General features: G+C 42.1%; 1 protein-coding gene across 10 annotated transcripts in view; it reads left to right on the forward strand.

The window, feature by feature from the left end:
- Positions 1-11,987, forward strand: part of shc2 (SHC (Src homology 2 domain containing) transforming protein 2) — a 118,615-nt gene extending 106,628 nt beyond the window's left edge. For all 10 annotated transcript variants that reach the window (XM_051935278.1, XM_051935282.1, XM_051935273.1 and 7 more), the window contains 2 exons: positions 4,661-4,797; positions 11,278-11,987. In XM_051935278.1, coding sequence (XP_051791238.1) covers positions 4,661-4,789 — 129 coding nt within the window. In that variant the 3' untranslated portion in view covers positions 4,790-4,797; positions 11,278-11,987. The remainder of the gene's footprint in view (positions 1-4,660; positions 4,798-11,277) is intronic.
- Positions 11,988-12,591: the final 604 nt, after the last annotated feature.

Genomic DNA, 12,591 nt, shown 5'->3' on the forward strand with positions numbered 1-12,591 from the left:
CAGGGGTGGGAGGTGAGTGTAGTGTGGTGGGGTATCAACACAAAAATCATTGTGCTTATATTATTACTCGTGCAACTTAAAATACGGGCTTCAAGGAGTTTTAAGAATTTCATTGAGGAGTCGGAGCGTGAGCACCAACACCACAAAAACAGCACATACCTCCAAAACAGCTTAGTGGATGCTCATGAAAGTTTACTACATGTAGCCCAACTTAACAAACAGAGTTTATGGAGTTTCAGAAGTTTCATCATGGTTCAACAGAGGGGGCAACAGAAAACTGATAGTTTCTCCCACCTTTCATGCCTTATCAATGATTGAATTATTCATCAAGCCATCCAGTTTATTAATAACCAGGAAATACAAAGTAGTAGTCTTCATGGCTCCAACCTAGCTAGGAGTTACCACAATTATGGAATCCAATCAAACATAAAAAGAACAAATTCACGACTCATGAGAACAGACAGACTGACAGAGACACAGTGTGGACAACAGATGAGACAGCCAGTAATGGCAGAAGGGTCAAAATTTAAAAATGATGTCAATATTTATTTTACTACAATTATACATTTACAAAATCATATAAATTACATTTTCTCTCATCAAGCAAAACCCAGGATGACAAAGCAAAACTATGGTTTTAGTCATTTTTGCTAATTTGATAATAATACAAAACTGATTTTTTGCTAATTTTAACACAAGGATTCAGACCCTTTACTCAGTACTTAGTTGAACCCCCTTTAGCGGTGATTTCAACCTGGGTATGAGGTGACAACACCTGGATTTGGGGATTTTTGGCTATTCTTCTCTGCAGATCCTTTCAAACTCTGCCAGGTTGGAAGGAGGCCATCAGAGGACAGCTGTTTTCAGGTCTCTCCAAGGATGTTCAATTGGGTTCAAGTCCAGGCTCTGGCCAGGCCACTCAAGGACATTCCCTGAGTTGTTCCTAAGCCACTGCTGTGTTGTCGTTGCTTTGGGCTAATGGTCATTGTCCTGTTGGACGGTGAACCTGCAGCCCAGTCTTGTCATGGTTCTACATGTTCATGTCCTGTATTTTCTATTTAAACTCCTTTTTATGTCATCTTTGTTTACATTCAAGCATTTTTCATATGTCTATCAGGCTTTTTTCTGTTCCATTTATTGTATTTCATTATGTAATTTAGTTTCTATGCATTATTACGTGTTCACCTATGTTTCTTGTGCTTTGTGGGTGGTTCCCCAAGAGGCGGGGCCACCTGTCCATCTCAATGTGGAACTGCCCACAGTTATATAAAAGCTGAGGGGACCCACAGGTCAAATGCGTCTCATTTTGACTTACACACTTGGTGTGGTGAATTCTCTTGTGTTTCCTGTGATTTATGATTTATTCCTTATTGAATTTTTAATGTCTGCTTTGTTTTTCAATCGCAATTATTGGATTCTGTTTTTTGGATTTTGTTTGCAATGGGATTGTCTTTGTGCATATCCATTTGTGTCTCTTTGTGCTCTTTAAGGATTTACGTTGTTTCAGTGTGGCAGAAATAAACCTTTATTTTTTTTGATTTTTTATAAAGATTCTTAGTCTGCCCTTAATTATACAGCCAGAGGTTTACGGTCACCCTCTCCCAATAAGGGCATTTGCTTATGTATTTTGTGGCCACTTTCTCATTTTGAGGGCCAGGTGAGACTTGGGAACTGACCGGATTAAGTGTGCCTCTGCTGGGTGCATCAGTGAAAATACTGGCCTGCTGCCCGCCAGTGTGGAGGCCCCTGTGAAGATTGTGGTGGAGAACTTCTGCATCATAACAAGTCTGAGGTCCAGTCCACTCTGGAGCAGGTTTTCACTAAGGATATCTCTGTAGTTTGCTCCATTCAGCTTTCTCTCAACACTGTCTAGTCTCCCAGTTCCTGCTGCTGAGAAGCACCCCTGTAGCTTGATGATGCCACCTTTAGGTGCCTTTTTGCAAACTCCAAGTGGGCATTCATGTATCATCTGGTCACTCTGCCATAAAGCCCTGATTAGTGGTGTGTTACAATTGTTGTTGTCCTTCTTGAAGTTTCCCCCATCTCTAAATAGGTTTTATGAAGCTCAGGGTCGTTTATAAATTTTTGCAAACTTAATTAAAATAAAACCCCTTTTACAATGGCCTTTCTCTTCTAATTGCTTAAATTTACTGGGTGTGCAGCACTAGAAGGAGTCATGGTAGTTCCAAATGTTTTCCATTTAAGAATTATGGACGCCACTGTGCTCTTGATAACTCTCAATACTGCAATATTTTGTATGTGGCCTTCTCTAGATCTGTGACTCAACACAATCCTATCTCTTAAGTTCTGCAACCAATTCTTTCGACCTCATGGTTTGGCTTTGGCTCAGCTCTGGGACCTTCTGTAGACGGGTGGGTGGCATTCCTAATCAGGTGCAACCAATTGAAATGACCACAGGTGGACCCCGAATAAGGTGTAGAAACATCTCAGCGATAATGATTAATAATAATAATAATAATAATCATATATGACTCAGGCGCCGCTGCGAGTAGCAGCCTTTCCAGCAGCTCCGTGGGGATTAATAAAGTATCTATCTATCTATCTATCTATCTATCTATCTATCTATCTATCTATCTATCTATCTATCTATCTATCTGTCTGTCTGTCTGTCTGTCTGTCTGTCTGTCTGTCTGTCTGTCTGTCTGTCTATCTATCTATCTATCTATCTATCTATCTATCTATCTATCTATCTATCATCAATAGAATGTGATGCACCTGAGCCAGTGTTACAGTAAAGGGTCTCAAAACTTGAGTCATTGGAATATTACAGATTTTTATTTTTAAAAAACTTGAAAAAACAAATCCCATAATCAATCCTGTTTTCACTTTGTCATACTGAGGTATTGAGTGTTGTTTGAGGAGGTGAAAAATGAATTTAATCAATTTTTGCACAAGGCTGCTATATTGCAAAATGTGTGAAAATTGAAGGGGTCTGAATACTTTCTGAATGTGCTGAATATTTCTCTCACAATGATTTTGTTTTCTCAATCTAAATAACATCCATCCACCCATCCATTTTCCATCCCGCTGAATCCGAACACAGGGTCACGGGGGTCAGCTGGAGCCAATCCCAGCCAACACAGGGCACAAGGCAGGAACCAATCCTGGGCAGGGTGCCAACCCACCGCAGGACACACACAAACACACCCACACACCAAACACACACTAGGGCCAATTTAGAATTGCCAATCCACCTAACCTGCATGTCTTTGGAAGGAAACCAGAGCGCCCGGAGGAAACCCACGCAGACACGGGGAGAACATGCAAACTCCACGCAGGGAGGACCCAGGAAGCGAACCCAGGCCTCCTAACTGCGAGGCAGCAGCGCTACCACTGCGTCACCGTGCCGCCCGTAAATAACATTCACATAGAAAATAATATGTGTTAAATAAGACAACTGTCATGAGGGTAAGGGCAAGGTGGCTCCTGTGGCATGCTATCTATGAAGTCTCAAGGTCCTATATTTATGATGTTATCAGCGTGCAAAGTCCACCAGTAAAATGTAGAGAAAAGAATGTTGTCAACAATTAAAAATTATTAAATTAATGAAAAAAATATGCTCAGATGGCATCAGGTCTTGCTGCAAAATGAAAAGGAAGCACAGATGTAAAGAAGAGACCAACCATTTATGGCAGGCAGGTGCAGCGGTCAGTAACCAAATATGATGTCTGAGACGTATAGGATCAGGAGTTGAAAGTACAGAGATGTAAGAAATGTGGCAATCAGGCACTAAAAAACATTTCAAAGAGTCATCAGCTGAGCCCAGAGATCTTATAAATACCCAAAACTCTTGCAGTTAAGTCAAAGGGAAGTTGATTGTGGAAGGTGGGGACATACAGTACCATGTGTGCTTCAGAACAGGGCATCCACCAGATGCTAAGCATGTTTAGGCCCGGCTAGTACTTGGATGTGAGACCAAACGGGAAAAGCTTGGGTTGCTGCTGGAAGTGGTGTTGGTGAGACCAGCAGGGGGAGCGTACTTTGGTGATCTGAATGTGGATCCTAATGTCTCAATGCAGTGATGGGGACACTGTACTGTAAACATGCTGCCATCCTTCTGATGAGACTAAAAATCGAGATCCTGACTCTCTCTGGTCATTATGATCCCTGGGTATCCTTCGTAAATCATAAGGTGCATCCCTATGCCCAGGCTAAATTGCCCACTGCGGCCTAGTCATTATGGCCCCCAATCATCCCCTGTCTCTAATTGGCTAACTGTCTCTCACCACTTCACCACATAATAGCTAATGTGTGGTGAGTGTACTGGTGCAAAAATGGCCGCCATCACGTCATCCAGGTGGATATTACACATTAGTAGTGGCTGAAATGGCTCCCAACTCACTAAAAAGCTTTGAGAAGTGAAAAAATGCTATGTAAATGTAAAGAATTGTTATCATTATTATTATTATTATTATTAAAGACCTTCAGGATAATGGAGCTGTAATAAAGACTACAATCAATGGAGTGACAACAACAATGAGCTGTTTTCATGTTAACACGCTTTACGTTGTAAATAATTTCTAAGTATTTTAAAGAAATAAGTTTTGGAGATGCCTATTATTTTTCTGCATACTGTAGGCTTTGTTGTACAATCAGAATTCCACACAGCAACTCAGAAGCTTTGTTCTCTTCATTACAGGTGCGTACCAAAGATGTTATGTTTGACAGCATCAACCACTTGATCAACTATCACCTCCAAAACGAATTGCCCATTGTGGCAGCCGAGAGTGAGCTGCACTTAAAGCAAGTGGTTCGCAGGAAACAATGACTACTTCAGTGAGTACCTAAGCCTTGCAGGATTTGTACTGAATATACTGTTTATTTAAAGTACACTTAAAATCCGGGAAAGCTTTAGCTGGGGCCAGTGGTTCATGAGAACATCAACTACACATAGAATGGCACGGGTTAGAAGGATCAAATCTACTGAGCCTGTCATTAAATAACTCCTAGAGTCACGAGCAGCAGAAACTGAATTCACTCAGAGAGATGAGGCACAGGAGCTGTGAATGCTATTTATAGAAAGATTGAGATTTAGTTACTGTGAGAATGGAGACAGTTACTACAAGGATGGAGACCAGGATAGAGGTCAGTTGATATGAAGATGGTGATCGGAGGAAACGTTGGGTGCTGCAAAGATGAAAACAGGATCCCCTCTTATTCAGTGGGCTGTAAGACATATACACTCTCACCCTGGACACTGAGAGGTGGGTGTTAGTAGATATGTAGATGCAAAGATTGAGGAAGTGGTTGAAGACTGGAGTGGAGAGTAGAGAGTAGTTTTTGTGATGAGCTGCAAGTGTCTAGTTCACTTTGGACATTGATGATGACTAGGATGGAGATCATGGAGAATGTTAGTCTTCTTTAAATATAGAAATCACAGTAACGATTAATCAGGAAAGAGAAGTGAATACAGGGCTAGTCTCTTGTGAGGATGGAGATCATGGTGAAATCTATAGAAATTATGATAGACACTGTGGGAATGATGACAGTGGACAAGGTTAAGTCAATGTAAGGATGAGGTCCAAGATGCAGTTTAATTGCTTTTAGGGTGGTGATTACGATGGACGGTGGTCTCTGTGAGGACGGGAATCACATGATGTTTAGTTGCCATGAAAATGGAGTTCACAGAAGAATAATCACTCTGAGAATTTAGATCAGGGTGAAGGGTAGTTGGTTTCAGAACTGATATCAATGTAAATGTTGGCATGTTAGCTGCTACAATGACATCAATCATTTAGGAGGTTCATGACTACTAGGATGGAGATATTCACGGGGGTTAGTCTCTTTGAGAGCAATAATCATGACCCATGTTAGCCTTTGGAAATCAGGGTGGAGTTTAGTTGGCATTAGGATGGAGCTCAGGGCAGACTTTAATCACTAGTAGAATCAGGAGCAGGGTGGAGTTAAGATGCAGTTAGGATGGAGATCATGTCGGAGGCAAGCCTCCTGTTAGAATTAGAAGAATGTTAGTCACTGTAACAACGAAAATTGGGGTGAATTTAGTTGCTACAGGGATGGAGATCATGGTGGAGAATAATCAGTGCATGAATGGAAAGCAGGTTGAAATTTAGTTGCTGTAAGGCAGAAGATCGTTTTAGATATTGGTGATGGATATGATATAAATTAAGTAGCAGAAAGTATGTTAATCACCTTGGAATCTGGTGACTACAAGGACGGAGGTGGTGGTGAAGGTTAGTCTCTTGTGAGAAAGGACACCATGGTGAAGATCAGTCGTGATGGAGATGGGGCTTTATTCTGTGAGGACTGAGATCAAGGTGGATATTAATGGCTTTGTCGATGCTTATATTTACATTTGCTTATTTGGCTGACACCCTTATCCAAGGCAACTTACAACATTTATGCTACAATTGGTTACATCTCTTTTGGTTTTCTAGTTGGAGCACAGGCAAGTCAAGTGATTTGCTTATGGTCACACAATTTCAGTAGTGTGGTTTGAACCCACAAGCTCAGGGTTGCTGCACAGTCACTGACTGAAATTACAATGTATTTTATTTAGTGAGAGTAATGAGACGTCAAGCAAAATGACTCCTTTTATATGCTAACTAAAAAGATTACAAAATGCAGACTTTCGAGGTAACTCAGGCCCCTTCTTCAGGCAAGATGTAATACAGAAACTGGAATTCCCTGTGTTTATATACACACTAGGACAAGTAACAACATTGGAAAACCTTTAAGTGAGACATCTTAGATGTAAAAAATTAATAGACCTCTCCAAGCTAATTTTTTATACCTAAGATGTCTCACTTAAAGGTTTTCCAATGCTGTTTCTTGTCCTGCTGTCTATGTAAACACATCGAATTCCAGTCTCTGTATTACATCTTGCCTGAAGAAGGGGCCTGAGTTACCTCGAAAGTCTGCATTTTGTAATCTTTTTAGTTAGCCTATAAAAGGTGTCATTTTGCTTGACTTCTCATTACTGTCACTAAATAAAATACATTGTAATTTCAGTCAGTGACTGTGCAGCAAGCCTGAGCTTGTGGGTTCAAACCACACTACTGAAAATGTGTGACCATATAAAGTCATTACATCCAATAATAGCTAACACGGTAGTACAACACCCTAGTACATTTAGTGAGAGTGAAACTGATTTGGAGGCAAATTAGTATAAAGATAAAAACAGGGTAATTGTGAAAATGGCACTTATGGGTAATATGTATGTACTGTAATTTTGTTGAGTAGAGGTCTGTGGTATACCAGTACCAGGAAGACAGAAAAGTACGGAGAAACCTAAATTGTAAAATGGTATGGTATCAGCATTTTGAGATTTTACATTCCAGAAGTAGATGACAGTTTAACTCTAAATCTCCCCAACATTGATGCTCCCCTTTTTTCTTGGTGCGATCAGAAGTTCACGGGGGACCATCCTGCATTGCTCTGATGCAATAGGAACTTCACAGCTATCTAGAGGGGGAGTGGTGCGTAGTGAGTGTAGTGTGGTACGATGGCCCAGCCCATCAGGGAATATGAGCGATTCCAGGGAGCCTGGAGTAAGGCAGGGGGGTTTTCAAGTTATTGGTTATTTACTTCTGAACCGTTTTGGTTCTGGTACTGAGGTTCGAATGCTGATATAGATACCGAAGTCAAAATTTGTGTACCGATTCAACACTTGTGCAGACTGTGGGTGAAAGATATTTTATTTACTGATGGTGATAAAGACAGGGATTATGAGGATTGAGGTCAGAGTGAAGGTTTAAACCCAAGCAGAGTCTAGTTGACCAGAGGATGGATATTGTGGTGAAAGCTAATCACAGTGAGAAGAGGATGTTAGTTGCTTTGACGATGAAGACAATGGTGAAGGCTGGTGACTGCAAACATAGTAAGCAGTGTAGCAGTTAGCCATTTTGATGACTATGGCCAGCATGGTAATTACTCATAGGCTAACGTCTATGATGATGTAGATTATAGTGAAGCTTAGTCACTGCAGGAGTGTACAGTACACTATATATAGGTGCATCTCAATAAATTAGACAGTATCTGCTACTCTACTCTGATCTGCTTCTTGTAAATGACTCACCATTTCTTCACTTCTTCATAAATCTCATATCTTCATAGCAAGTAACTTCTATCAAACTCACCATGCTTTGTGGTCTCCATACTAACCTCAACCCTCACCGAAGTCTACACCCATTCTTATATCCATCCATCCATTATTCAACCCGCTATATCCTAACTACAGGGTCACGGGGGTCTGTCTGAGCCAATCTCAGCCAACACATGGCGCAAGGCAGGAAACAAACCCCGGGCAGGGTGCCAGCTCACTGTAGCCCATTCTTATATCCATCCAATAAGTGAGTAACTTCCTCCATGATGTAAATGCTCAGAGCTTCCAGCCTCCAATCTGATCTCCTTTATCACAGCCACCTACATCTCTTTTGTTGTGCATCCTCACATCAGCTACCTCCTCCATGATCTCCATCTTCATAGTTACTAGCCTCCACGACAATTTCCATCCTTACACTGATGCCAGTCCCTTCAGGAGCTGTCACCCTCTCTTACAAGTGCATCTCAATAAATTACAATATCATCGAAAAGTTAATTTATTTCAGTAATTCAATTCAAAAACTGAAACTCATATATTATATAGATTCACAATACACAGAGTGATATACTTCAAGTGTTTATTTCTTTTCATTTTGCTGATTATGGCCTACAGGTAATGAAAACTTAAAATTCAGTATCTCAGAAAATTAGAATATTACATAAGACCAAGAAAAAAAAAATTTTAATACAAAAATGTTGTCCTACTGAAAAGTCTGCCCATGTACGCACTCATTACTTGGACGGGGCTTCTTTTGCATGAATGACTGCATCAATGCAGCGTGGCATGGAGGCGATCAGCCTGTGGCACCGCTGAGGTGTTGTGAAAGCCCAGGATGCTTTGATGGCGGCCTTCAGCTCATCTGCATTATTGGCTCTGGTGTCTTTCATCTTCCTCTTGACAATACCCTTTAGATTCTCTGTGGGGTTTAGGTCAGGCGAGTTTGCTGGCCAGTCAAGCACAGTGATACCATGATCATTAAACCAGCTATTGGTACTTTTGTCAGGGTGGGCAGGTGTCAAGTCCAGCTGGAAAATGAAATCAGCATCTCCATAAAGCTTGTCAGCAGAGGGAAGCATGAAGTACTCTCAAATTTCCTGGTAGATGGCTGCGCTGACTGTGGACTTGATAAATAAAACACAGTGGACCAACACCAGCAGAGGACATGGCTCACCAAATCGTCACTGACTGTGGAAACATCACACTGGACCTCGAGCAACTTGGATTCTGTGTCTCTCCACTCTTCCTCCAGACTCTGGGTCCCCGATTTCCAAATGAAATGCAAAATTGACTTTCATCTGAAAAGAGGACTTTGGACCACTGAGCAACAGTCCAGTCCATCTTCTTCTTAGCCCAGGTAAGACTTGTCTGATGTTGTCTCTGGTTCAGGAGTGGCTTGACATAAGGAATGCTGTGACAGTTGTAGCCCATGTTCCAGATACTTTTGCTTCACATTACTTCACAATCCTCTCAAAGCTGCGCTTGTCTCTGTTGCTTGTGCCTCTTTTTTTGCTGTCACATTTTTTCCTTCCACTCAACTTTCCATTAATCTGTTTGGATACAGCACTCTGTGAACAGCCAGCTTCTTTAGCAATGACCTTTTGTGGCTTCCCCTCTTTGTCAAGGACTGTCTTCTGGACAACTGTCAAGTCAGCAGTCTGATTGTGTGGCCTACTGAACCAGACTGAGAGACCATTTCAAGGCCCAGGACCCCTTTGCAGGTGTTTTGGGTGCATTAGCCAAGTGGAGTGGGACACCAGGAGTCTACAATAGTGAACTTTTTCACAATATTCTAATTTTCTGAGATACTGAATTTAGCTATAAGTCATAATCAGCAAAATGGAAAGAAATAAACGGTGGGAATATATCACTCTGTGTGTAATGAGTTTATATAATATGCAAGTTTCACTTTTTGAATTGAATTACTGAAATAAAATTAACTTTTCGATGATATTCTAATTTATTGCGATGCACCAGTAAGAGTGGGTGACAGCTGCCGAAGCGACTGGCATCAATGTAAGGATGGAAATCATCATGGAGGCTAGTAGGTATGAAGATGGAGATCATGGAGGAGGTAGCTGATGTGAGGAAGTACAACAAAAGCGATGTAGGTGGCTGTGATAAAGGAGATCAGATTGGAGGCTGGAAGCTCTGGGCATTTACATCATGGAGGAGGTTATTCATTTAGTGGATGGATATTTATAAGAATGGGTGTAGATGTCGTTGAGGGTTGAGATTTGTATGGAGACCACCAAGCATGGTGAGTTTGATGGAAGTTACTTGCTATGAAGATAGGAGATTTATGAAGAAGTGAAGAAATGGCAAGTCATCCATCTTACTAACCGAAGGTTGTAAACTGGATATGGACGCAGGGCGCTGGGCACATCGAGGCGCACGCGCACTACCGCCCGCCACAGAGCAAAAAAAGAAACGAGAGGATTTGAAGGTTGTATTACAGTACGGAAACCCCAGAGGTCCACACTGCACACTAACGCCCTGCAATGCAGGGTGCTGGGCGCTGGGCGCAGGGCTCACCGGATGTACGGAATCCCCACAGGTCCATGCTGTGACAACGCGCGCGCCTACAACGCGCTTGCAAAAGGAGTCACGGCTCAAACCAAAGAAAACACAGAAACGAGACTATGACCTGTGAACTACACCTGGGGTAAAGCGTGCACGCCAGGTTGTACAGCCGCCTGGACGCGACCGCCCACACCACCGCATATACCTTCCATGATATGTCTTCACGCAGCGGCTTCCCACCAAGGTGCATATTGCGCTGTGGTGCTCGCCCCACAGTCAGACGCAGCGGCTTCCCAGAGTCAGTAGGTGGCACGCAAACAACACAACCTGTTCAAGCAGTCGGTGTCAGCAAAGGCAACAGACTCACGTCTCCACAAAACGAAACCGCTTTAGTACAGATATGCTTATTGGATTAAATGACATTTCCCCAGACGCACCCGCCCTCCATGATATGTCATCCATCCACATATCGGACAGAACAGAAACTGATTGCCATTCTAGGATTTCCGATTCGCTGGCGAATTGCGGGGTTACTTGTTTACACGAAGCAGATCAGAGTAGAGTAGCAGATACTGTCGCTGTTGTAATAACTGAGATGAGAATGAAGTGCACAAATGTAAAGAGCTTCGCCTGTCCGCTAACTCCTTTTCATTTTGATTCTTCCTTGGCGACAGGTTCCAGAGTGGTCCCAGCTGTTTCCTTGAAAGGAGGTAAAGTATGAAGTACATCTGGTTGCCTTAAATAAAGAAAAACAAGAGTGACTCAGGCTGGCCTCTGAGCAGAAGTACTGGAAGTCTGTGACTTCTTTGGAATGAGGACCCACATCTGTATTTTTGATGCCAGCTGCCTAATGGACTACACAGGAAGCGTAGGTAGCATACTATACCGTGAAAGACAATCCTGAGCTTTAATAAGAGACTTCAGTGTGAAGCGCCAAAGCGTGGCTGGCATCACAGAGAAGAGCGCAGCACACTAATTCACCAAATCTGTGGACGCCGTTGACAGATTAGAAAGAAAATGAATGATCCCTGTTCTCTAGTATGCGGCTGTGGCGGGAGCAGTCATTAAGGACCACAATGGAGGATGAAGATACAGAGCAGAACTGCTGGACATTTCATTCTCTTGCACTCTTATTGTTCTCAGTTGCTATTTCCAATCCTACTATGGGTGGGCACCAAAGATACAAACAGAAATGACGGCAGATGCGCACACGACATAGACAGAAACGTGACCATCTGCTGTGTGAAATGTCATTTAAGGAATTGTGAAATGATGCGATTTCAGGAAATGCCTTAATGTCTGTTCAGTGGAATGAATGCCTGACTGCCCTTTTTTATCTATCCTGGAAATGAGTTACTCATCGTAAGAATAAAAGTAAAAGTTACCGGGATTGTTACGCAGATCCTTATACAAATGGTAAGCAAAGGCCAAACAAATGTGATTTTTTCCCCACGATTTGAGATTTAAACCTTCAGTGACGGTGGCTGCACAGAGGGTAACTGAAAGGTCATGCACACCTAATTTATCAACAAATAGATTATATATAAGCATTCATTTTCTGAATCCACTCCAGCGTATTTCAGGAATGCAGGATGGCAGAGCCGATCTCAGCAGCATTAGCTGTAAGGCAGGCATAAATTGTGAAAGAGACACTGGCTTAAGGCTGATTTATACTTCTGCGTCGAGCCTGCGTCACAGCCCATGTAGCCTACGGTGCGGATATGGTGAAGGTGGACACACACCTCCTCCAAAGTGGAGAAGGATCTAGCTGCAGTCAGGACAGTTTTAGGCCTCCGACAGATCCAAGCACTTCAGACACTATGAAGACCGGAATGTCTTTGTATTTATCTGAGAAACACGACAACATTTATTCTAACCTCTTGTATAGCCGTACAATGAAATAATTTACTAATCGGATTCAGTAGACACTCTTAATGATGTGTTGCTTTCAATAAAATTCATTCATTTTTTTTTTTCAGTCAAAAAAA

This window comes from Erpetoichthys calabaricus, chromosome 12 (assembly GCF_900747795.2).
Source record: "Erpetoichthys calabaricus chromosome 12, fErpCal1.3, whole genome shotgun sequence".
NCBI classification, from domain to species: Eukaryota; Metazoa; Chordata; class Cladistia; order Polypteriformes; family Polypteridae; genus Erpetoichthys; species Erpetoichthys calabaricus.